The sequence below is a fragment of the Eretmochelys imbricata genome, chromosome 15 (assembly GCF_965152235.1).
Source record: "Eretmochelys imbricata isolate rEreImb1 chromosome 15, rEreImb1.hap1, whole genome shotgun sequence".
NCBI classification, from domain to species: Eukaryota; Metazoa; Chordata; order Testudines; family Cheloniidae; genus Eretmochelys; species Eretmochelys imbricata.
The window spans coordinates 29,521,121-29,547,561 of NC_135586.1; the positions used below are offsets into that span (position 1 = coordinate 29,521,121).

At 41.7% G+C, this 26,441-nt stretch overlaps 2 protein-coding genes across 3 annotated transcripts; one reads left to right on the forward strand and one right to left on the reverse strand.

The window, feature by feature from the left end:
• The first annotated feature begins 710 nt into the window (after positions 1-710).
• USP30 (ubiquitin specific peptidase 30) lies at positions 711-20,152 on the forward strand. Of its 2 annotated transcripts, none has more exons than XM_077834767.1 (13): positions 711-799; positions 2,136-2,245; positions 3,429-3,611; positions 5,525-5,628; positions 7,651-7,749; positions 8,464-8,506; positions 9,840-9,934; positions 10,813-10,872; positions 12,410-12,496; positions 13,132-13,212; positions 14,331-14,550; positions 15,644-15,752; positions 17,018-20,152. In XM_077834767.1, exons 1-13 carry the CDS (start codon positions 738-740, stop codon positions 17,280-17,282), a joined length of 1,518 nt encoding a protein of 505 aa, XP_077690893.1. In that variant the 5' UTR covers positions 711-737; the 3' UTR covers positions 17,283-20,152. The 2 variants fall into 2 exon arrangements, with proteins under 2 accessions (XP_077690893.1, XP_077690894.1); XM_077834768.1 differs by lacking the exon at positions 711-799 and adding an exon at positions 936-1,017.
• Positions 20,153-23,130: 2,978 nt separating this feature from the next.
• Positions 23,131-26,390, reverse strand: ALKBH2 (alkB homolog 2, alpha-ketoglutarate dependent dioxygenase). Its single transcript, XM_077834918.1, has 3 exons — positions 25,729-26,390; positions 24,758-24,956; positions 23,131-23,939 (listed from the first exon to the last, which is right to left on the reverse strand). Exons 1-3 carry the CDS (start codon positions 25,997-25,999, stop codon positions 23,630-23,632), a joined length of 780 nt encoding a protein of 259 aa, XP_077691044.1. The 5' UTR covers positions 26,000-26,390; the 3' UTR covers positions 23,131-23,629.
• Positions 26,391-26,441: the final 51 nt, after the last annotated feature.

A 26,441-nucleotide genomic window follows, 5' to 3' on the forward strand; every position in this document is an offset into this window, starting at 1 on the left:
GGAGAGGTGGCCGCAGAGCAGGTGCGCAAGCAGAACTCTTTGTGGCAATGCAGAGACATTTGCAGTGCCACCGAGATATTTCGGGGCAAGACGTTGAGGCACCACAGTGACATTTCCTGGTGACACTTTGTGGCAAGGCAGAAACCTTTTCTGGCGACATTTCGCGATGCTGCAAAATGATGTTGTGAGTGGCGGCTGCGGTGTTGTTAGAAGTAACCTCAAGCGTTCAAAAAGCATGATTCGGGGCCCCTAAAATGGTGAGAGTAACTGAAAAATGGTGAGATTTCCATTACAACAACGGGGACTACTGGCTCCTTCGTGGCCTCCCGGGCTGGGGCGTCAGGGGTTGTGCTTTCCAGCTCTTCTGCACCCAGCGCCAAACTTCGCTCTTCGTTTAGGGCCAGCTGGGATTGCCGCACAAGGAGCTGACCCCAGGAGCAAACCTCCCACTGGCTCAGTGTCAACACATCGAGGGCAGCTGGTTGCTCTGCTGAGCTGCCCGGCCAGATCGACCCGGCCCCGCCGAGCGCAGCTGGGGTGGCGGGAAGGGGAGGAATCCTGCCGCCAGTCTCCAGGCCGTAGCAACCAGCCGCTCCCCAGGAGCCCGTTGCTAGGGGATCCGCGCGCTAACAAGGTCCGACCCGGCCGCTTCCGGTCCGCTCCATCTTCCGCCCCCTGGACCCCGCGCCTCTCGGTGTCTTTGGTTCCGGCCGGCGGCAGCAGGAAGGGCTCGGGGCATGCTGGCCGGGGAGACGGGCAGAGCGGTCAGGCGGCTCCTGCGGGCCGGAGGCGCGGTCAGGTCAGGAACGGCGGGAACCGGGTGCGGGGGAGGGCTACTACAGCCGCCGCCGCCGCCGCCTCCGAGGGGGGAGGGGCGAGAAGGAAACATGGGGTTGGGTAGGAGGAGAGTGGGGGCGGGTGCGAAGGGGAGAGTAGGCCCTGAGGGGGGCAGCGTGTGGGGCCCCTCCATGGAGGCCGGGGCGGCGCGGCAGAGGCCGGAGCACCCAGGTGGGCCGGGTCCGTATCTGACACCCCGGGAGGGGGCAGCTTGGCGCCGGCTCGCAGGGAGGCCGTTGAGTGACGGGGCCCAGCCAGGCCACCGGCTGCAGCCTCCTCGCCCCAGGGGGGTGACCGCAGCGGGCGTCCCGCCCTGCCCGAGAGGCCGGAGCGCCGCCCCGGGCGGCAGCGTGCGCGGGGGTTTCAGTTCTGCCCGGGGGCACGCTCGGGTCTCGGTGTCAGCCCGGGGCATGTGGCGGCGCCGGGGGGTCGATACACGTGCGGTTCGCCCCAGCGGGAAGGCGGCCGGCCAGCGGGGGCTTTGTATTTTGAAACCCTTCCTGGGTTGTGAATTCACTGAAGATCTTTACCCCCCCACACCCGTTTCACTTTCCGTTGTTACACATCCAGAAAATAATTTACCTCAGAGCCGAGGAGGGGGCGGTGTTGCCATGTGGACTCCGACTGCCTGGCGTTATTCTGAACTTTAATTTACTGACTTGTCATGTGGCCGGTTTCATTCAGCCGTGAGCCAGGATTTATTTCTTGTGTGCTACCGTGTCTGTAGAAAGAACAGGAGGACTTGTGGCGCCTTAGAGACTAACCAGTTTATTTGGGCGTAAGCTTTCGTGAGCTACAGCTCGCTTCATCGGATCCGATGCAGTGATCACGAAAGCTTCTGCTCAAATAAATTGGTTAGTCTCTAAGGCGCCACAAGTCCTCGTTTTCTTACGTATACAGACTAACACGGCTGCTACTCTGAAGCGTGTAGATAGAGAGATCCTCCCCCAGGGAACAGCAGGCACTTGTGTCTGTAATACTGCCAGCCTAAGGGCGACTGGATTGAGCGCAGCACCCCAACTCAGAGGGACCATATATTAGCAACTTGTGCTGAAAGCTAGTCCTCTGATTTGCAAACTTTGGATCCTTTGGTTACAGGAGAGATGTATTGGTGGTGTAACAATTACCAAAGACATGACTGGGGGTAAAAACACACAAAAATAGGATTGTACCGGAGAAAAATAACAGTGTTCTGTGTATTACAGTGTCCTTGCCTATAATTCCTACATGATGTGTTAATGTTGTTACTGATTTTCCAGTAGAAGACAGCAAGCAGACTTTCCCCCTTACTTTTTTAGGCATAAAGTAATGAAGAACTGGGGTGTTGTTGGTGGAATTGCTGCTGCTCTGGCAGCAGGCATATATGTTCTCTGGGGTCCCATCACAGAAAGAAAGAAACGCAGGAAAGGTGGGGAAAGTTCTAAATTGATCAAAATTATCCATATCCAGTACCAGAAAAATGCGTGCTAATGATTAATAAATTCTCATAATATTCTCTAGAAAGGAGGAGAGAATAGTAAATTTTCCATTTTATTGTGGGTTTAAATTTCTTTTGAGCTGAGACTTTGGATGTTAGAAATGTTTTTCCTTTTCTTTTAATCATTAGATTTTGTAAAACCTTTTGTTATATAGCAAAATTTAAATTTTGGTCAGTGGATCATGTTGCCTCCTATCTGAATTAGTCTGTATCAATAAAAGATTTTTATTTTCTATGTAAGTTTAAAATTTTAAAAATTATGATGATACATATTAGGCATGCTTTGTTTGTGTTTTGTAATATGTTTGTATTACCTACGGAAATTCAATAAAATTTAAACAAATACACAAAATAAACACCTTTTGATTGAACATAAGCACAGGATAAGTTAATGTCTTCTGCTTTGGAAAGTAAATATTCATACTACAAATAGCTAGAGTAAAGAAATATTTGACACAAATCTTTGAGAACTGGAGAGCATCCCTAATACTAATCTCATAGGGAAGGAGATCTCACTAAATTGAGATGAGGTGTGCAAAGGCACATAGTTTAGGCCCCCATCCTGGAAACACTTATGAATGTGTTTAACTTCACACATCTGAATAGTCTCATACAAGCTATTCACATGTGTAAAAATTAAGCACATATGTAAATGTTAGCAGGATTATTATTATTTTTATTATTTATTATTACTAATTATTTTATGTATTATTTTAACACTTAGGAGCCGCAGTCATGAGGCAGGACCCCAGGATCAGGGCCTTTGACCTTGCAGATAGTATAACAAGTCACAAATTGAAAATTAAATACATTACAGTTGTTAATTCCAATTTATATGGTAATTTTCAGATAATCCTACAGTAATCCATGCTTGATAGTGTTAAAGTACTGCTTTCTAAAATTCAGTCAAGAACATTTTTCAGAGAAAGTTTAAATTTTTTTTTACAATGGCATGATTCTTAGAGACCATAACACTATTGTATGTTTGAGTGTCTTCTGATTTCTTAAATAACAGTTGTAAATACCAAATAAAAGATCACATGCACCATGTCACTTTCCATTAAAAAAAACTGTCCTAGACTCTAGAATGTAAATTGTTAATGCATATTTCCAGGGCTTGTGCCTGGCCTTCTCAACTTAGGAAACACCTGTTTCATGAACTCTTTGCTGCAAGGCTTATCTGCTTGTCCATCTTTCATCAAGTGGCTGGAGGACTTTACAGCCCAATACAAGACTGATCAGAATGAATCATCGGAGCACCAATATTTGTCCCTTACTTTGCTGTGCCTCCTGAAAGGTATCATGTTGTTAAACTTTTAAGGGATTAGGTTACATTAACAAGAAAATAATTGATAAAACCTAATATGTTACTATTTTTAAGAAACTAATTTGCACGGTGCAGAAAGTAAGAAATCTTTAATTTTTAATATCACAGAGGTGTCTCACAACAGTTGTCACGCTCAGAATTCAATCAGAAAGTACTTTCATTTACTATAATTTAATGTAAACATTTCCTAGAGAGAAGGAAATTTCTCAGATAAATACATGAAAGAGCATATGTGATGTTGGATAAAAAGATCAGAAAACTAAATTTCTTATACTTTAATGAAGATTGTGGGATTTAATAGGCAAATTTAATTAGCTGACTTGATGGTGTTCTCTATGTACAAAGAAATGACTGTATCTTGGGGTCCATTAACTCTGTTGAAAGCTCAGATTTTTTTATTTGCCCAGATTTTCATTACTATTGAGTCAATGCAGCTCCCTGAGGTAGGGTGATTTAAATCAGGAAGACTCGATTTAGTCATGGATTTCTACATAAAAGTGCGTTCTTGTTGTTTATTATAACCTTAATACATATTCTTCGCAGGTAGAGGAACTTCATTAAAATATTCCCAAACTGGGTCTCTTTTACTGCCTGCTGCCATTATAGGTTTTCCCTTCTAGTGAGAGAATGATATGGTAGATCTCAAATCAATGAAGGCTACACTCAGAAAGACCTCAAGACTTCTGGAATATGCTGCTCAAACAGTTTCACTTTTTTTCTATTGCCTGTCCCTCCCTTCTCACATTTATCTCCAGACTTCTTCTCCTTGTCCAGATCTATTCCTCCCGCAGTAGTCTTCTATTCATTGAACTTTTTGAAACTTTGCACTTTTAGAGAGAGGTAAGGGATTGTGTGTACACAAATCTGCAGAGGGACAATAAGGTTGAGGTCTGTTATGTCTCACCTCTATATATTTATTTATTTATTTTAAAACATTGTTGCTGTTAACAAGCCTGTTATCTCTGGGGACACAAATCCACAGTCTGAGAACTGCAAAACGAAGCATCTATGAGGGTATCTTCTAGGCTGAGCACTGAGTCCCATTGGGTAGATAGAAAGATTAACCTAAATAATCTATACAGAAGCCCCTGGAACCCCATAAAATTGGGTTCCTAATCCATGAACTATTGGAACTCATTTACAAAATTTTTCTTTGACATTACATGAATATATTGTCTCATACTATAGAATTAGAATTTATAATCCCTATTCCATGATGAGATATCTTTGAGCTGTAATGTATTTTAATTAAAACTACCTTTAGATAGGTTTTTTCCTCAAAAAGCATTTTATCAAAAAAATCTGATTGATTTTTTGGATTTAAAAAAAAATAATAATTGATTTTTATCCACCCTGTCCTCAGGTTATTAGTTCCTTCCTAAATCCCACCAAGGAATCTCTCAAACCTCTACTTCTGAAGGAAGGATTAGCTCTACAATAAGTAATATTTCATTTTCCAAGTCCCCTCTACTCTCCTCTTTCCTTGAAAAAGGATTTTTCCTTTCAAAGTTGTTGTAAAGTTGAATGAGGCGCCAGGGTCTTGCCCCTTTCCCTGCCCCCACCTGCATTGTTGTTATGGAATCTGAAGGAGAGATCAGAGGGCGAGGTTTTAAAATAAATATAACTGGAGAACAAGGATTTACAATCATTTACAGTTGTTGAGGAAGGGAAAGAAAGGCATTCTGCAAATCATTCCTCTCAGACATAACTAAGAAATAACTGCGCAGCTGTGGATCAGTGGCTGGGGCAGCTTCTTGTACTTAAGCATGTGTTAAATCATTCCACTGTTGTAAGTGAAAAGAAATTAGGCCCACTGTATCCAGGTTTTGTGATCTAACCAATCTTAGTGGCTCCATTTATCATTTTGAATTTAATACCTCCAGCTTTATCCTGCCAAGAGGTCACAGAAGATGATGTCCTGGATGCAAGCTGTTTGTTAGAAGTGTTAAGGCTGTACAGGTGGCAGATCTCGTCATTTGAAGAGCAGGTGATTACAAATTTCAAACTAGATTATAGTATATGTTAGATACTGTGATGATAGGTGCCTTATGTAATATATGGTATTTATAGATCTGAGTATCAAATCTGAATCCTCTTCAGCATGGTGAAAAGTTGTCTTTAGTAACTAAAAGTAAGCAGCAATGTGATTAATACATGACATCTTCAGTTTGTTTTAGAGACGCCTGATTCAGACTCTAATGCCTTTCAACTGTCAGTGTTTGGTATGATGCTGCCAGTAGTGACAAGATTCCAGAGGATAAAATCGTGGCCCCATTAAAGTCAATGCAAGTTTTGCCATTGACTTCAACAGGGCCATGATAAAATAACCTGGTTTCTGTTTCGAAGGAAGTTCCCTCTGTTTTCTTAAGGCTCCCAGATTTAGTTACACATAACCAACGGGGCTTCTAGATCTTGTACACAGTGAATATGTCTGCAAGTTGTGCAGAGACACCCAATACAGTAGATTCTACTTAATAGCAACATGTGTATTGACAACTTCCGGTTAATAGTAGCATTTTGCCAGGAACCAATCCCATTACATTGACTTTAATGTTCACAGGATGCAGATATTGGCAACAGCATGCTGCTTAGTAACACCATTCCTTTGATTCTTGGAAGAAGGGTCCCAGCTGTCAGCAGATTTGCAAGGATGCAGCCAGGGAAGGAAGTGCTAAGGATTGCCTACCCTGGCTCCAGCCCTACAAACCTGCCTGTGGCTGGTGCTCAGCCCATCCCAATGCTTCCTTCTGGGGTTGCAGGCCAACAAACATGCTGCCGCACAGGGATGGCACAGAAGGTAAGAGGCTGTGGACGGGGCAGTAGTGAGTAGGGAGGCTGCAGCCCACATGCCAGAGCTGCATGGCACCTCTCCCTGCACTCTCCAGGCTGTACCCTGCTCGGGGGCTGCACCCAGGGAAGGATGTGCTGGCACATGCTAAGCTCTGACCCCCAGAGAGCACAGAGAGGGATATGAGCCCCCAGCTCCCAATAGAAACTCCATCATCCTGCTGGTTTGCAGGGGTGCAGCCAGGGAAGGCACATCCCAGCATTTCCTTTTCTCGCTGCAGCCTCACAAACCTGCCTTCTCCTTGTTAGCAACTGCCGGATAAAGGCAACTTTTTCCTGGAAACTGAGGAGAATAAGTAGAATCTATTGTATTTGAAAAATATTTTCTGCTCCTAAGTGTGTGAAGTTGGTTGGGGTCAGTAAATTGGTTCAGTTGCTCTTCTATAAATATCGTTGTATATTTTATACTTCATATCCAAAACAAATGATGTAAGAGTTCAATTCTGCTCTCATTGAAGTTAGTCAATTTCACCACTGACCTCAGTGGAAAGCAGGCTTTTGGGTCATTATTGTGAGTATATTTTTTGCGTGTGTACTCTTCGGTATTCTTTCAGTGTTATATGCCACAAATACATTTAAAAAATATTTTGTACACTGTTGTGGGCCTAGCTTTGCAGAAAAGATTGTTAGCAAAATTGTAGCACATGCATAGGGATATAGGACTGGAAGGGTCCTCGTGGATGATCAAGTCCAGTCCCTTGTTATTGCAGGGAACGCCATCATATAATCCTATTGGTAAATTTATAAAGCTCCATCTTAAAATAAGCAAGGTTGTTTGCTCCCACTACTCGTATTGGGAGGCTGTTCTAGAACCTTACTCCTCAAATGGTTAGAAAACCTTCTCATTTCCTGCTTGAATGTATTCATGGCCAATTTATACTCATTTGTTCTTGTGCCAGCATTGTCCTTTTGCTTAAATATCTCTTCTTCCTCTCTTGTGTTTACTCCCAAATGTATTTAGAGAGAGCAATCATATCTCCTCTCAGCCTAAGTGGTTATTATTAAATTAACTGGGTCCTAAAAGTGTAATCATTTCTTCTTAAAGGAAAAATTAACACCCCATTTTGCCATTACAGATTCCTATGTGCACACACATTCTTGGTATGTTTGTTGATGCTGTCTTGTTTGATTTCCCTCTAAGTTGTATATCACCCTTTAATAGGATGCTCATGAACTATTCCATGTCCTTACATCTTCGTTGGAAGATGAGCGAGATCGTCAGCCCCGGATCACACACTTGTTTGATGTGCATTCATTACAGGTAAAACTGTATAAAAATGTTATTTCCTTTTCCTTTAAAGTGATAGAGCCTGTTTAGATACTAAATATGCAATGCTGTTCTTCCATCTTTGAATAAAAATGAATTAATAAAGCTAGCAAATTGAAAAAAAAAACTTTTCAAAGCAATATAATATTTTAGTACTTTGCATTTATATTGACCCAGTCATGCAAGGAGCTGTGGGAGTTGAGGGCTCTCAGCATCACATGGGATTGGGCCCACAGCACCATCCATTTGAGAATCTCAGTATACTGTATGGATGGACAATAGGAATTGCCATAATGGCCAAGACCATTAGTCCATCTAATCAGATATCCTGTCTCTAATAGTTGTCAATACACCAAGTGCTTTAGAGGGAGATACAAGAAACTATAATGGACAATTATGGAATAAACTACTCAGAGGAGAAGTTTCTTCCTAATCTTCCACAATTAGCAATTTTATTCTATCTGTTCAGCTTTTAGCAATTGTTGTAAGCAGTTGTAAGCTCTCAGTATCTTGTTGCTACAAGTTCCAGCGTTCATGGTGCATTATATAAGAAACACTTCTTTTATCCATTTTAAATTAATTGCTTTTCAGTTTCTTTGGTTGTCCCTAAATATTATTTTTTAAAGGTACAATTTTTAGACTAAAATGAGAGCATATTTAAGATTTTGTAAGGTGAGATTTAATACAATATTTTTTCCTCCTCTGTAGCAGCCAGAAATAACCCAAAAGCAAATAAGCTGCAGGACAAGAGGTAACATTTTCTCCCTTGAAAAAATGTTAAATGTTTCCATTTGCTTATAGACATGGCAACAGTAGTTGTTTTACTTATTGAAGTAATATTACTATTGTCAGGGTTCCCTCCCCAGTCTGAACTCTAGGGTACAGATGTGGGGACCCGCATGAAGGAACCCCTAAGCTTATTTCTACCAGCTTAGGTTAAAACTTCCCCAAGGCACAAATTCTTTGCCCTTGGACGGTAGGCTGCCACCACCAAGTGATTTAACAAAGAAACAGGAAAAGGACAACTTAGAGTTCCTGTTCCCCCAAAATATCCCCCCAAGCCCTTACACCCCCTTTCCTGGCGAGACTTGAGAATAATATCCTAACCAATTGGTTACAAAGGGATCACAGATCGAAACCCCTGGGTCTTAGGACAATAGAGAAATCAGTCAGGTTCTTAAAAGAAGGATTTTATTTTAAAAAAAGGTAAAAATCACCTCTGTAAAATCAGGATGGAAAATAACTTTACAGAGTAACAAAAGATTCAAAAACACAGCAGAACTTCCTCTAGGCTTAGTTTCAAAGTTACAAAAAACAGGAATAAACCTCCTTCCAGCAAAGGAAAAATTAACAAGCAGAACAAAAGATCATCTAACACGCCTTGCCTGGCTTTTACTTACAATTTGTAATATGAGAGACTTTTAGGATGGTTTATAGGAGAAGGAGTTTTCTGACCTGATGCTTCTCTGCTTCCCAAGAGAACACACCAAAAACAAAGCCTCTCCTCCCACCCCAAGATTTGAAAGTATCTTCTTTCCCTATTGGTCCTTTTGGTCAGGTGCCAACCAGGTTATTTGAAGGAGTACTTGTGGCACCTTAGAGACTAACAAATTTATTTGAGCATAAGGTTTCGTGAGCTACAGCTCACTTCATCGGGAATGCATCCAATGAAGTGAGCTGTAGCTCACGAAGCTTATTCTCAAATAAATTTGTTAGTCTCTAAGGTGCCACAAGTACTCCTTTTCTTTTTGCGGATACAGACTAACACGGCTGCTACTCTGAAACAGGTTATTTGAGCTTCTTAACCCCTTACAGGTAAGAGGAATTCTAGGCTACCCTTAGCTGTATGGTTATGACTACAATTATTTGATCTGTTTCTAGTGACCTGGAATGCATCTTTAAATGTCTCCAAAGACAATGTTAATTAAAGATTTGTAAACCGAAAGTAAAGTGTTTTTAAAAAACCTGGGTTTTAACAGCCGTAAAAAAACCAACCCCAAAGAAATAAAAAATCCAGGTATTATAATGATCATGATGAACATGGAAGTACTAAATATTAAAGACAGTTACAACTTTGTATTCAGGGTCACTTCACCCCATGTCAAGTCACTGGAAGTCTCAACATCCTTTTCATGGAAGGTTGACAAGTAACATGCTTTGCAAACACTGCAAACACCAGGTACAAGAATTTGTGTGTTTGATATTAATTATAAATAAAATAAATATAATATTAAAATTAATAAAATTAATATAATTATAAATAAAAAAGAAAAGCTTAATCAAAGTACATTCTAGTGGATTCTTTAGTGACAACTACCATCTTTTGTTTTATTTTGTGCAATCCTGAAAATTTGCAGGATTGGGGACTTACATTGTAACCACACCAGGGCAAGGACTTTGTTTTCGTATTTATCTGTAAAGTGCCTAGGACAGCATTGGTGCGTACAAATATGTAATAATAATGAAAAAAACAAAATTGTGACCATGCTTTGTTTTATAAGTGTGGTGATTGTAACTTAAATATTGCTTTTAGTATTTGCCCTTCCCTTGCAGACACATTTGTGTTATAAGAGACATCCGGTAGCACAGGTAGCATTTTAAGACTTGATCATTCAGTCTTCAAACAGCCAGTGTTCCTGTTGATTCTTGTGCAGTAAATGTGGGATTGAGCCGGGAGTGTTGACTTCTGTGCTGGACAGAGGAAACAGTACCTAATGCTTACAGAATATCTTCTGCTGCCATTGAAAAATTCTACTCAAATATTTACAAAACAATTTCCAAAACTCTTTCTTTGCAGAAAAAAATGAACCTGCCCTCCACTGATCTAACCAGAAGATATTTTTACCCGATCTTTGAATTGTTTGTAACTAATTTTGCTGTATTTGCTGTAGAAATACAAATCCAGATCAGATTATATCTAGTTAGAGTCCAGTCCTGTGAGGTGTTAGTACCCTTAACTACCACTTAGGTCCATAGAAGTAGAGAGTGCTTGGGCCTGTTTTCATTAGGCTGAAGGTGGACTGTAACCCTGTGGACATGTGAAATGTTTTCTTTCAGAGTCCTGTGAGGTGTGATACATTTGACAGTCTTTCGCTGAGTATTCCAGCAGCCATGTGGGTATGTGCTTTCTGCTGAAGCATGATCCATTCTGTATTACATGCTGCCTTATAGTCAAAGCTTTATTCTAGACTCTAGTCCTATGTCTGAATTTAAGATGATGGGGTGAAATTGTAAATCAGTAATTTAGAATTAATTTTATTAAATTTTATTAATTTTTGTTGTTGTTTTAGTAGATTTTTCTGATTCAGTATCTTACTCTGAACGTAGTGGGGCAAATTTCTAGCTGAGGTAACCAAGTGTAACTGCACTGATACCAATGGAGTTGTCTGCCTACACCAGTGATAAATTTGGCCCTGTCTGCATATCTAGAGATATCAAAGTGCAACCGAGGGCTGTATGTTTCCTGCAAAGTCCTAGAATGTGCCTCTGCTTGCTTTCTCCCTATGAGTAGAGTGAGGACAAAGCTGCCAAATTGTAGGCTGTTAGAGCTGGTAATTTCAAGGAAGAAGCCATTTCTGTTAATCTCTAAAGCAGTGTTTCTCAACCTTTTTGATACAAGGGACCAGCTTGCTGCCTTTCTAAACTGTGTCTCATAGATCTCAGGGACCAGTACTGGTCCACATACCGGTCATCGAGAAACACTGCTCTAAAGGAGATACAAGTCTGGACAAATATTATTGTTGTGTGCAAAGTTATTATTAGATTACAATAATAGTCCACTTGTATTCAAAATTTGTGTGGTCCTTGGTATTGCAAAGTTTGGGCCCCTCATATACTGTGTGCTACAAGTTTGTGTCTCCAGACAAGAGGTCCGTTATCCCCTTAGTGTGTTCATGGAACAGCCATTTGCATTCATAGGAGTTTTGTGCCAATGCCTTGGGGAGAACAGAACTAGGCTTTTGACACTTTGTCTGTGCTAGTTTCCTACTTGTATACCCAAATAGAAGATGACCCCAGCTCACCAGCAGTATAGATTTTTGCCATCGAAAAGACAGCTAAAAATAGTAAGAAAGCAATTAATGCATGAGACGTAAAATACAGCCAGAAGGCCACATTCCTGCTGGGCAAGGGGTCGGGCTGCAGAAGGTGTTTCATGGGGCACTGTGTAATTGTGGAGGGAAGTATTGTAAGAGGGCCAGGGATCCACTGGTTCAAAACCCCGCTAAGAAGGTGACACAAGAAGTGTTATGGAACAAATTACCGAGGGAGGTAATGGAATCTCTGTCACTGGAGGTTTTTAAGAACAGGTTAGACAAACCTGTCAGGGATGGTCTAGATAATACTTAATCCTGCCTTAGTGCAGGGGACTGGACTAAATGACCTCTTGAGGTCACTTCTAGTCTTACGATCCTATGGCTACTACTCCTGCACATAGACTATAAGGATAAACTGGGAGGAAGGAGGAGGCTTCCATTTCCCCCACCAACCTTGTGTATGTTCTCTGCTCAAAGCCCTTCTACTCTAGCTTTGTGGAGGAGCCAGGATTTAGCTCAGAATGTATTAATTCCTATTAAATAGATGACTAAAATCCTTTAACAGAATTTAATTGTGTACATCATAAAATCAGTGCAAAGTTATTTTTTCTCGCACTCAGGGTCGTCCTATGACACTGGACCACTGCCTCCACCATTTCATCTCTTCTGAATCAGTAAAGGATGTTGTATGTGACAATTGCACTAAAGTATGTAATTTTAATTTATATACTCTTCCAGCTCAGTTTCTAGATCAAGTGACTCAGAGTCAGGACTCCTAGGTTCTACTCCTTGCACTGCTGCTGACTTGCTGAACCCTCAGTTTCGTCACCTCTGAAGTGTGGATACTACCTCACAGGCTGTTAGGAGTCTTAAATTATTAGTAGTTTGTAAAGCACTTTACAGATTCTGGAATACTCAGAGATTGCCAACTATTAAATTTTATAATATCCTGGGTGGGATGTTTTTTTTCTGATCTTTAAACATTGTTTTACAAATACTTGTAACTTGACTGTAGCACAGGGAGCAAGAGTAACGTGTCTAAGATCAGACAGAGAATGGCTAAAGGTTAGACTTGAACCCAGAACTTCTGTGTTCATGGGCACTTTCTGTAAATGTTTCTATTTAGTTTCACTTCTTAATTCTCATGCACTGGTATAGTTCTGCACTTCTGAAGTTACAAATAGCTGGCAAATGGTTAAATCAAAACAAACTGTTTAAACCTGAGCATAGCCCTAGATAAGAAACTACTATTTTTCGGCATATGCACACCCCCAATATTGGTTTGTGTAATTTAATATTATGGATAATTAAATGGCTGTAATTGTGTTTCCTTTGATTTCAGATTCAGGCAGAAGAGACACTGAATGGGCAAACCACAGAAAACCAGAGAACAACGTTTGTTAAACAATTAAAGCTAGGGAAGGTGAGACAAATTGATCTGGCAAATTTATTTTTTAAAGCCTTTACAGAAGTGTCTTCTAAAACAATCCAGTGACTTATCTCTTCAGTCTGTTATTTTGATACCCACTTCTTGGCATTGAGCTTGGAGCCCATTCATATTCTATTTTGCGCTTAAATGTGAGCTCATTTGGCAGTTTTGTATGCCATAACACCTTGACTCAGCAAAGCACTTAAGCCTATGCTTAACATTAAACACATGAATAATCTCACCTTAATTCTACAGTGTGTGTAAACATATGTATTGCTGAGTTGTGGCTTATATGTCCCTTGAGATTCAGCAATAAAAATATGTGATTCTGTATTTCAGTGATGAATGAAATAATTCCTATGTATATTTTGTTAAACACTTTGCCATCCCTAAGCAATTGCATGTTCTTAAAATAAATAAATAAGCCCCATTCTGCGTCCAGGTGATTGGGTGGGTGAACATGGTAATAAACAGCTGAAACAACTTAGATTGTTCTGTGTTTGTGCAGCACACAGCGCAATTGGGTCTGGATCTACTACTAGAGCTCCTAGGCACGACAGTAATACTAATAACCTAATTGAAAGAGACAGTAAAACCCTGTGCTGCATTTTGGATGTAAAACAATGTAACTGTTTGATTCTGTTTTCCACGGCGCTTGCTCGTTTTGCTGTGACCAGGCACAGAAACATTGCACGTGAAAACTTAGCTCTGGGTACAGTAGAATCCCGGATCCTCTGTCCCCAAGGGATTATATTGATCAGAATCTTTGGTCTGCGCTGGACAAGTTTAAACATGCATGTGTTTTTATTGACTTTTCCCACATGTGGCAAACCCTGTTAATTTTGTCCATCATCCTATCTAATAAATTATGCTAGTGTTATTAGAAACCTCTCTTCTGACTGTCAGGCTTTATACTTTGTATTATAGGTATTACTTCTAATGAGCTTACATACAGATATAGTAGCAGATGAGAAACCAGTTTAGTAATCCACTTCACCATTTACTCTCTTGGACTTTAATTCTAGTTCCAAGAATATAGTTTTAAATCAAGCAGTCGTTTCTTCTTATTTTTAATGTGTCTGTTGACATATTTCTGTGGAATGTGCTTGAAGCTCCCTCAGTGTCTATGTATCCATCTGCAAAGGCTGAGCTGGTCAGACCAAGGTATGCCTCTGAAACGTCATGAACATGTGCAGTTCAACGAGTTCCTGATCATGGACATCTACAAATACCACCTCCCTGTCCATAAATCAAGCCAGCATGATCTAAACCAGAAAGGCAATCCATGGATGTCGTCTGAAACAAAGGATGGGTCAGCAGTAAAAGCCTCAGGTATTTGATCTGAAAATAAAAAATATCAGGTAGTTTATCAGTGTATAAGAAAAAATATATTTATTTTGATTTTACTAAAACCTAGAAAGATCCCCTTTCCCAGCAGGCTTTGGCCCCTTGACATATATTTAAAATACAATTCTTACAAATTTACTGTTCACTCCCATTCCAAAATACTTGGAGTATAGGTGGGCTGTGGAGAACTGTGCTGCTTTAGCCCCAAAGGATGAGTGAGTTCCAAAGTCGATAGGTCCTCACAGAGAATGTCTTGTTCGTAGACCACCACTTTTAAACCAAGGGAGCTCCAACTATGACTGTATTGCAGGGGGAGTGCAGACCCTGGAGCTTTCATATAATGTGGTCACAATCAGACCCTGTGTCAAAACTAATGTTGAAATTGCAGGGCAGTTCAAGGTGTAAATTATACAGTGTTTAATGAAAGGGGCCTGATCCTACAAACCGTTGTTCATGTGAGGAACCCCATAGAGTTCATGGGGCCTGTTCACATAGGAAAGAGTTTATAGGATCCTGTGTCAAAAACTGTGCATTTGAAAAATGGCCCTGGATCCAGTCAGCCTTCAGTGTGCAGGGTGCCCGTTAAAGTCTGAATTCAGCTCTAAAGAAGTCTTTTGTTGGCAGGAACAGCCATTGAGGAGGCGTTGGCATGCAGACTGTGCCCTTGCTTGATAATGCCACAACTTTTTGCTTAAAGAAATAAAGAAAATCGTCACAAACTGGAAACAGTTTGCTCAAATTTCTATGACTATATTGTATCACATCATTAGAGCTTAATTCCCTTGTTGCTGCTGGTCCCAAGTCTTCAAATGATTACTTGAATCGAAGGCTAACTACTACTTCAAATAACCCAAAAAGAGCAGGTCTCTTGCAGCCAGTTGTACTATGAGCTGTTAACAGTGTCCTTGGATATAATGTTCCCCTTCCTCATTAGGGAATCGTGAGGTTTAATTAATTAATGGTAAAGTGCTTTCAAATTCTCTAATGAAAGGTGCCATAGAGAGCACAGGGCTATTTGTAATATTAATAGTTAAGCTGCAGATCAGTTAAATCACTGAATGTATCATTTCTCTGGCAGATCTGGAGCAGACATGTAGCACTAAATCATTCTTTATGAATGGTGCCTGCTCTTCTTCATTATTAACGTCCCCGATAACTTTCCCACTTGCAGTAGTTCCAGACTGCAGGTAAGACAGACTTCTGAAGTTATTTCATAATTTCTACCTGTGCTTAAAACTGATGTAGGTTAATAATTTCCTTTATTCCATCTTTACTGTGATTCGGTAGTCACATAATTTACCATTTATCCCAGCTACTGCAAGTGTCCTCCTCGTTAGCAAAGGATTTCTAGCCCTTTCTGTTTGGGTGATTTGGCAGTTCTACTCTGCTCCCTGTGTCCCCAGCTAGTAAAAGGAGTTGTGTGAATTATAAGTGAAGAGTTCAAAATCTCCTTTCTCTGGTTGCTTTTGCTCTGATGGAGAAAAAATCGCGAGTGCAGCAAGCTTCTTACTGCAGAGCCGTCATCTTTTAACTGCTGCCTCTTCCCTGATATCTCCCTTTTCTTTTCTCTTGACTTTTGAGAACAAATAAGTGTTTGTCATTTTGTGTAGACTTAAAAAAAAAAAGTAAAATCTTGTATTTAAGGAGCCTGTTTTTCAGAGGAGCTGTGTGCTTGCTGCTCCCTGCAGCTTCTGTTAGAGCTGTGGGCACCCTGCTCTTGTGATGATCAGGCCTAATATTTGTCCTGTTAAATATTTTTCCCAGAGCTCTCCTAGTTTCTGAGAATATTCACTTTTCCCATGTGGCTGATATATAGCTCCTATAACGTCTGTTCTTATCTGTAATCATGTATCTTTTCCCTGGGGTATATACTGACTTAAGGTATTCCTTGCCTTTGCCTGCACCCATGACTTGTTTCAGGAAGGGTATGGTGAGATTCATAGGTTAGAAAAACAGGTGCATGGAGCAAGTACTTGAGAGGCTTCCATTGTTATATAGGGATAGTGTCGTGTAGTTTTATGTTTTTTCTGTTAAAATCACATGTCCTGGGATAACTTTTACCATTGACACTGCTGCAGAACTTAGCAGTCACACACTAAAGGAAACAGGTGGGAGGCCTCCCTGCAAAATTCAGAGCCAGTGTGCTGCACAGTATGCAGTGGCCCTCTCTAGAAGACATTCCGGAGACTGTTTTCGTTAGTCCTCAAAGCAGCAGTTCTATTCTCCCGGATGGAGAAGAGTGAAGCATTTTGACAATCACAGTGAAGGCCTCGGGTGTTATGAGGGAATGCGTTGGTGTGAGAGTGCATCTCTTATGAAGGGGGTCCATGGAATGAAAAACATGCTTTAAAATGAACTTGCTACTGAAAATTAAAGTGACTGGTGATTCTCCAGGTACGTGTTTGATACACAAGTGCCGCTGACCTCTTCCTTTGTCTCATTTGCCCTTCAGTTCCCCAGTGTACCTCTACCGTCTGATGGCTGTTGTAGTTCATCATGGGGACATGCATTCTGGACACTTTGTGACATATCGCCGCTCTCCGCCTTCTGCCAAGTCCGCACTCTCTGTTAGTAACCAGTGGTTGTGGATTTCAGATGACACTGTGCGCAAAGCTAGTTTGCAAGAAGTGCTTTCATCTAGTGCTTACCTGCTCTTTTATGAGCGTGTTCCCTCAAGAGTGCAGCACCAAACTCAGGAGTTCAGGGCTGAAGAATAACTTGGACCTCTGGAGAAGGATAAAACATGAGAAAACTGCTCTTGTGAGGTGTACATTGCACCTCCTGACTGTTGTGCAAATAGCCCACTGGATGCCCTTCGATAGTCCACACCTGCCTGGCAATGGAGCCTGGCTACTGCAGGGAGCTAGTGTCTGATACCAAAACGACGCTGCCCAAAGTTGGTCTGCTGGTGCTGGGCACTCCAGACTGTGTCTGCATTAGAGAAGCATATTTGCTGTTCAGATAATATTCTCTCTGCACCACAGATTTGAAACATGGAATTTAAAACAAGGACTTTCCAGGGCCACATCTTTTTATTCTGACCTGTATGCATGTTTTCAGGTGGAGCTGCTTAGTGTCACCTAAAGATATTTCTTAGCAGGGGAGCCCGAGAAGTGATTGATGAGAAATTACTGTTATCAAAGGCAATGATTTAAAAAATGAAGTGCCTTGAGATTATTTAAATGGTTACATTACCATTGTCTACATTCTGGTAAACATTGATATCAAAGTGATATGAAGAACTATTAACTGAATCACATTTCTTGTCATAACCCCAGCTAAGCAACTAAACAAGTTGTCTCTACCAAACATGCTTGATCCAAAAAAACCCTTTCCTATTTGTATCTTTTTCCCCTAATATTTCATTTCTTTGTACATCATAGAAGTACTTATGTCAATCCAAACTGCAGTTTTCTGTTTCAGGGAAATACTCAAATTGTTGATCAATTAGAACTGAGACACTGATTTGTTGTTCCATATCCTCATACTGTTAAAAGATGTGAAGAGAGAGCAGTGTCTGCTAGCAATCACTATGGTAATGTCTTCTGTCTCTGTAAAACAATTCGATACTGTTGCTTTAGAGCATCAGGTAGACTGTGCTTCTCAGTGCTAATCTTAAAGGTGACTGATTGGTACTCTAAACTCACCTTTCTTATCTTAATGATGAACACTGCCATTCCCTATCATCCCTCCTAATGAATGCCTTCTGATCTGCAATGGCGCTTGAACCGGTTGTGATTGTGAGCCTGGGATTTAAAGCAATATGTGTCATGGTGGGTTAGAATACACACAATTGCATGGGCAGTGGTTGGCACTTAGTCCAGTAAAATAGTACAGTAGCCTGAACAGGTTGGTATCACTGCATTAGATATTGCTGTTTTTAAAGAGTTTGATATTAACCGTATATTGCTGCTCTATGCTCTTTGGTGTGTAAAAAAAAAAAAAGAGAGATGGGGACAGAGGCAAGAAATCCTTTTGGCTGTTTTTAAATTAATGGGGATAAAATGGACAGACATGGGAGTTCTTTTCTATTTATGTACTTTGGGTGTGTGTGTGTGAGGGAGGAAGTCAGACTAGATGTTTTCAGTGTAAAACATTGACTGACTTTTCAGACAATATCTACTGCCTCTCTAAAGTAGCTTTTTTTTCCCAAAAAGTTTTTTACTGTAATTTTGTATATTTTGGATCCATATCATTCAACAGCCCAATGTTGTTCATATGCATTCGGAGCTTTTTAATAGAAGACTGAGAAAAACAGCCACAAGATCAGAGGCTATGAATGTATATAACACTTAACTGAAGTCATTCCAGAGTGGGGATCATAATCTCTATTCAGAATAAAGCTCATAACCCAGAGAAGTCTGTATAAATCCATTGACCTATCCGGTCCAAAGAAACCTTGGCTTCTGTGTTAGAAGCACTTTTTTTACCTTACTAATTTTATTACTATTTAAAAAAATATGTAATACCAATGAACTTTGTGACTATTGAAAAAAGACCTAAACTCAGCATGTGACCCACAAAAGCAAAAAAAGAGTACCTGAGGCTGATGCTTCTCTATTGCAGATAGATAGAAGTGAGCACTATGGGCTTTGCAAAGCAGTGCTGGTTGTCAGCGGGGCAAGAAACGCATGCAAAGCATCTGTCTACAGAAATCCTGCCAGTTGTACCTCTGACCTTCAAAACATTTCCATCTGACAGTGTATATGCTGCCATAGCGAGGCTCAACAGGGTCTGCTTTGAAATTGTAACTCCTTTGATTTTGTGGGAGTGTCTGCTCATTGATAGTATTTGAACAAGTCACTTTATTATGCAGTAATGTGTGGTGTGTCAGATACTACCCACTGGGAGGACTGTAGGCTTTAGGACTCAGCAGCCTCAATATGATTGTGTGAAGCCACACACTGCTGCAAGTTGGGTGTGTATGTGTAATGTTTTCTGAAAACTTCCTTTTGTATACACCTGCTCTTCACTAGCGACATTTCTCTGTGCCAGTTTGGGGTGAGTGAAAGGCTCCTCGCTGTCACACATCACTAAGCTACTAGTTTGCCATACTGCCACTGACCTGGAAGTTTCATTTGGGCAATAGGAATGAGTGTTGGGCAGAATCTCTTATCTTCATTGCAAGAAAGGAACAGGAGTTCTTTTCTTAGCACTGGTTGTGGAGAAGTGTCAGCATCTTGGTCATGATGCTGAGAAACCACAACTTACATTGGCTTCAGAGACGTGCAGATGGTTGGCACCCCTCACAGTCAGACCCTGGACGCAGTCTGGCCAGCTGAGCCTCCTGGGCAGATACCTTTTGAAAGCAATATGTCTCTGTTCAGGGGGAGAGGTACACGCAAATGGCTCAGCTTGTAGGACTGTGGGGCTAGTCTCTGCCAGCCAATAACAGCATTTTAATTTCTCAAAGGCTAGAGTTGTTGAAAAGGTGCTTATGAATGGAATAAAGGAATGTTATGACACATTAACCATATAGAAAACTGACCTCTGCTTACTCTGGTAGAACTAAGAAAACAGCTCTTTAATTGAATTATTCTTGTTTTAATGCACATGTTAATAAAAGGTATGATGTTAAGAGTCCAAACTACTGCACTTCATTTCCAACACTGCTGTCTTCAAACTGTCTGTTGCCTTACGGCAGTTTTTGTACCTGTCCTGTACAGTAGCAATAAAAGAACCAACTTATTAGAAAAGGTATCTGGATACAGGTGGTGATGGATTGAAACAAAAGACAAGTGAGAGGCAACAGCGATGTCTTTTCCTTTTCTAATGCAGTGGCCTGCAATACCGGCCACTGTGAGCTCCTGATTTGCTCTGTTCCGTGGTTGAACACAAGACACTGACAAGTCTGTAGTATTCAAAGTACAAGTTTTTAGTTAGTGTAACAAATCTTGTATACACACAGTAAAATATCAACGTGAGGGCTACACCAGCACACATGCATAAGCATCCAGTTCTTGGAGTGTTTGTGTGTATGGAGCCCCTAACCATGAGTTTGGATTCTTTTGGCCAGCATTGTCTCTTGGGGACATGCCTGCAGCTACAACCTGAGGGCATATAGGGCCCAACCAGTTCCTTACCGCCCATGGCAGTGGAACAGAACCCCTGTAGCATTCACATACTCTGCACACTAAGCAATGGTTGTTAGGTTAGTATAATTCATTAGTTAGTGTAGTTAATAGTTGTTTTTGTTACACCTTTTGGCAGTACATCTCTATGTTTAGGGGCTACCATGGTACATAGCTACTGTGGCTGAGACTAAATCCTCAGAATTTAAAACTTGTCCCTCTTGTGAAGCTGCTGTACAGCTCAATGATTGACATTCTTGAAGACTCTTCTGTCTCGGGTATATAGCCCTGATGAAGGTTCAATCTGCCGCTCTTTTCCCAAGAGTATAACAAACCCAGGGAAGCCTCCTAGCTCTTCCTTTTAGACTGCTCAATGAGGGCCTCTTCAGAGCCTGGACCTAAAAATCCTCTTAAGCTGCCTCTGTCTCTTTTGAGAAGTGCCCTGTTGAGTTCCCAGGCACATTCTTTGTCGAAGAGACAGTACCCCTCTGCTACTGGGTATGGCAGAGCAGACAAGCATTCCTTCACCCAGCTGTTGTCTGAAACGGGTAGGAAGAAGCATTGCTCCAAGGACAAGCACAGGCAAGGGTCACCCACCCTCGTACGCAGTAAGACAAAACCCACCATGGTTTTGAATCAGCTCATGCCTTCAGCCAAAAGGCAGTTCACAGCCCAGACCAGGTCCTTCTGACACCTCAGAACTAGCTGAACACGAGGTACTAGAGATGCCACTTGAAACTCTGGTCTGCACTTTCCCAGCTACCAAATCCTCAGTATGGATAACCTTGGTGCCCATGATTTTGACACCAGACTCCATGGTGCAGATGTTTCCAGTACAGATTTACTTGGCTCTGAAGACATTCTCAGTACCGAGTGATCTTATGGTAACCAAGCAACGAGACTCACCCCTACTATCCTCATCAGCCAATAGAGGTGCTTCTGTCTTGGTACCAACTTCTGATCTACCACAGTACCTATAAACTCACCTGTTAAGTCTGCGTTGCAGGAGGATCCTATGATACCTAACAGGGTAGCTCCCCTGCATGAGGAAGAATATTCATTTTCTTTCTCTCCTTCACATAGTAAGGAAGATGGTCTTCCTCTGCACCTCAGTTTCACACTTTTGAGCATCACTGGTCTGATAGAAAGTCATAGGTCACCCTAATAAGCACAGGACTCCGGGATCTCATAGAGAACATTCCTTATGGTTTCCACCCATGTGGTGTCCAGCCTTGTATTATAACAGTATGCAATCTTTGGCCATTTTGGGCTCCCTAGCATATGTAACCTAGGATCACCTTCTACTACCCGCTCTAGAATTAATCTCCCTCCAAGACAAGAGAGATCTACTCAACAGGGTTAGCTGGTGCAAACCCACATCCTACAACAAAAAGAGAGCAGTGAGGAAGAATAGCATCAGGAGGTGAAAGATCAGCTGTTTCCAACAGAAATTTCTTCCTCCTCACCAGATGAGGCAGTCACTCCTACTCCTAGCCAGCCAGCTAACTTCAAGGCCTTCCAAAATGCATGGCAGATAATTCAGAGATTCTAGTGGAGGTTGTACAAGAAAAGTCACACATTACTAGGCCTCCTGCACTCCTTCATGCCTGGTAGGTTTGTCATGTACATTACTTGTTAGAACCAGCTAAGGAGTTGTGACAGATCCTAGCATCAGTGGCATCTACTTCCAAAAGAGCTGACAAGTGCTATCAGTTACCCTCTGAGATTAGAATATGTTTACAATATCACCCCACCCCCGCCCCCGGATCACTAGTGGTGGTGGTGGCGATAGATGAAAGATCTAAGCAACGGGCATCCAAAGACACGATGTAGGAACAAGAATCCTACGAAGCTTGACTTATTCTAACTCCTCAGTTAGTCTCCAGAAGCAAATTTCCAGTTATCAGGCACTGCTCTCAAAATACAACTATCTGAACTGGGACAAGGTGTCACAATTCATAGAGAAGCTTCCACAGCACAGTCCCCTACTGTCTGAGGGGTAGTTAGTGGGCCAAACATCTCTGCAGGCAGCTCTAGACCCATCTAATATGGCAGCATATTCAATGACTACTGCCACTGATGTGCAGGGCTTCATGATGATGTCTTATACCTTCTGGATTTGTATTGGCAAAGGAACTGAGGAAGGCCTGCTTATCCCCTTCTGCCCTCGGGAGGTCGGTGTGTGAGGTTATCTATGGAGTAGGTGCAATCCCAGGGGACACTGCTGGCCAAAAGAATTCTATCTCAGGCACATACGCAACAAAAGTGGAATCCATCTGGACAATACATCTCCAAGAACCATAGTTACTGTAAGATAAGTAACAGTTCTTGTTGGTTTGTTGGTATATATCTTCAGAAGCTCCAGAACTGTGCAGTCCTGTTTCCAAACCTGCACCAGTTACAATCAAATTGTAAAGGGGAAGTTTGTCATTTAAACAATCAGCATTCCCTTCTTGTAGAAGAATCTTTTATTTTTATTTTAAAAATAGACATGACTCAGCTGTAGAGCAGTCAGGCGCTCCCATACATTTCAGACTTACTGGGAATTATTACATTCTATGGTACATTAGTATTTAGTAGGCAGCTGTACACACTTGAGACTTAAAAACAAAAAACAAGGCATACTCACTGATAGGACTACCATGGGCTTAAAAATAAACCTCCCTTCTGAACCAAGGAGAATAGCATTTGAAAAATATACTATGAGTCTACAGTAGTACTTGGCTGTAGGAATATAATCTTGACATCCAAGATCAAGTGGTTGCCATATTTGTATCTAAACAACTGCATGTTATTCCCCCTGTTTGCTTTCCTAATTTAGATACACTCATGTGACAAAGCTTGCACCACAGCAAGGTTCCTATCTCCTGCTATATATGCAAAGGAAAAGGCAGTGTTTGAAAGAGAAATTGATTTATGACATGGAAAGAAAGTTCTCATTTTCAGAGGTAAAAGGGGCTGTTTAAAGCTAGACGTCAGGTTGTTAAATAACTTCATTTTTTTGCTAAAGCCATCACTTTCCGAAATGTCAGGTTGATTCTTGGGGCGAGCACCTTCTTGCGGGTGGGCAGGCTATGATACCAGTACACGTTGGTGGGGTAGTTCATCATTAGTAAACTGCCATGGGCCAGCTGCAGCTTGACTGGCTCAATGTGGCATGAGGCGTTTTTCCCACGGGAAGCACCATGCCTGAAGAAAAAGTCTCTGCAGGCTCCAAAGGACACTGACGCGATGGGACTCTGTGGAACCAATTCTCTCTCATCATCTCTATGTTCGCCTATGTGATCACAGCCATCTTTATATCTGTGAGGGGGAAGATTAAATTAGTTCTTCCATCAACTGTACAAGCGTATGCCAAGACACTGCTTTACTTCAGCATATTTATTTTTTATTCCCACACATGGAGACTGTTACTGGAAACCAGAGTTCAAATCTTAATTTAGTCACAAATGAGTCTAGCATTCTCACCCTCCTGGATGCTTTTCTACCACACAAAACTGACCCACACACTTGCGAGTTGGTTATCTGGATGGGAAAGACTGAGGGGCTCCCTTGAAACGTAACTGCCTTAGCCTCACAGACAAATCTGCATTCTGTGCAGGGCTTGAATGGAAGAGAGTTTCCCGTGACTTGGTTATGCTTCTGCAGAACACGTTGAAAATGTGCCACAGTGTGTTCCAGACAAACACATATCTTGGAGAGAGGTTCCCTCCCTAACTTCTCTCTTTCCTCCTCGAAAATGACCCAGTTCAAACACCAATTCTTTGCTTGGTTTGCAGTCACTGGGATGCCACTCGGCTGAGCCTACTCCTTGTCTCAACAGGTGTGCAAGGAACATAGGATTGGGTCCCCGGTGTTTAATCATTCAGCTGTAACAGAACTATCTCCATTTAGATACTACAATTCAGACACTAAAGAAAGAGCTTAGCTTTTTGAATGCTTTCAAGTACTCTATTAGCTAGTTAACGCTAAATTGGAAGTTGCATATCCACAAATTCCTTTTCAAGGGTAAAATGAAGTGGCGAATAACTGCTTAATGATACCTGATTAGTAAAATGTCCTACAATCAAACTGTTGCTTGAACAGAGAGATGCTTACTGCCATCAGAAATCAAATGTTACCTGTTAATAAGAACAAAATTAAAAGTGTGTCCAGTGGCCAGGGTGATGCGCTCTCTGATACGGTTGAGAACTGGGATCCATAGCTTAGGAGAAAAGGTAACACCTGAGTAAGTGTATGTTAACTCAGGATCTCCATATGTCACCTGCTTCCTTGGGATGTTGTGCCATTTGCCAAACACTTGCACTTTGGTAAGATCACCTGTTTGAATAAGAGTTTGGGAAAGTCAAGACCAATTTGCCCTCCTTTTAGATAGCTAAGTAGCAGTGTTTTTTTTAAAGTTTAGAGTTAGGTCAAGTGCAACTATCAATCATTCCCTCTGCAGCGCAGAGTACAACATATTCCTTGCTGTGCAGCTGCTCTGAGTGTGACTTAGAATGACAATGCAACTAAGTGGTCCTGCACATCTTAGCTTAAAAACCTCTCAATTTTTAAGTGTTGCTGTCCAGAAAAATGACGGGAAGCTGACTAAGACTAGAGATCTACATGTATGAGACTCCTTATGAGGGATGGAAATAGCACAGTGGTCTGAGCTTCTCCCACGTCACTCCTTGTTGTTGAATGAGAGGGAATAACTGTAAAATAACAGAGCTAAAAACTTGAATCCTTTCACCTTTCATGTGTTTTGTATGTTTCATGTTGTGCCCTTGATCACGCATAAACTTAAGAATGTGAGTGAGCCCGCTGCATTTATGTGCTTAATGTTAAGCATATGTATATTTGAAGGATCAGAGCCTACGTTTGCCACTTACCTGATCATGCAAACACATCTACCCATTGGGATCTTTAATCCCATTAAAGCCAATGGGAATCCACTTAGAAGTAAGAGTCTGAGTGTGCAGACTGCATGCAGGCTTGGGCCTTATGCGTAAAAACTTCCTCCCACCTATCCAATCCTGCACTGAAGTCATAAGGCAGAATTTGTCATGGCAATTAGAGATGGAAGAGACATTAGGTCCGTTAGTCTGTTTACCTTCAAAATATTCCACTTCCTTTTCCAGCTCCTGGAAAATCTTGTCAGCCTCAGTTTTGCTGAACAGGATCTTGTAATCGCAGTTCAGACCCTCAGCCCGGATTTGCTTCCATGGAGAATGCACCAAGAACTCATCTGCACCTGGCATTTCTGACCGGGGCCTTTTCTTCTCTCCCCCATCTCTCATACAGTCCAGCTCTCCTCCCTTCATCTCTAAGGGCTCTTGTTTGTTCTTGCCTGGGGAAGGCCTTTTGACCAAGAATTTATCCATTCCTAGCTGCCCCTAAGAAACAGCCATCAGCCTGCAACTAAAGGGCCTGATGGGATTTCACTCTGTTAGATTCTGGGCTGCGTGGAACTACAGTGTCCTGGGAAATTTTAAATGCTTTGTTGAAACACACTTGTAAAATCTTTGCTCCCAAGTAACAGAGACTTAAAAATACCTTAATGTGAATCCTGAGATGGGGGATCGCTGTACCTCTGTGGAATGGAGGGCCAGCTCCAATGCACTCAGTTATTCCAGGGTAATCCTCAGTCTGGGCAATGCTCCTAGGGTCAGACAGATCATTACCGAGGACTCCACTGAAACTGGCCGGGCCGTCAGCTCGCTAAAGGCATCTAGGCTACAGAGACAGCTCTGGCAGGCCTCATTTCCAGCAGCAATACCTACTTCCCTCCCACTACTTCCTGTCTGAGACAGCGAGCCAAATGTT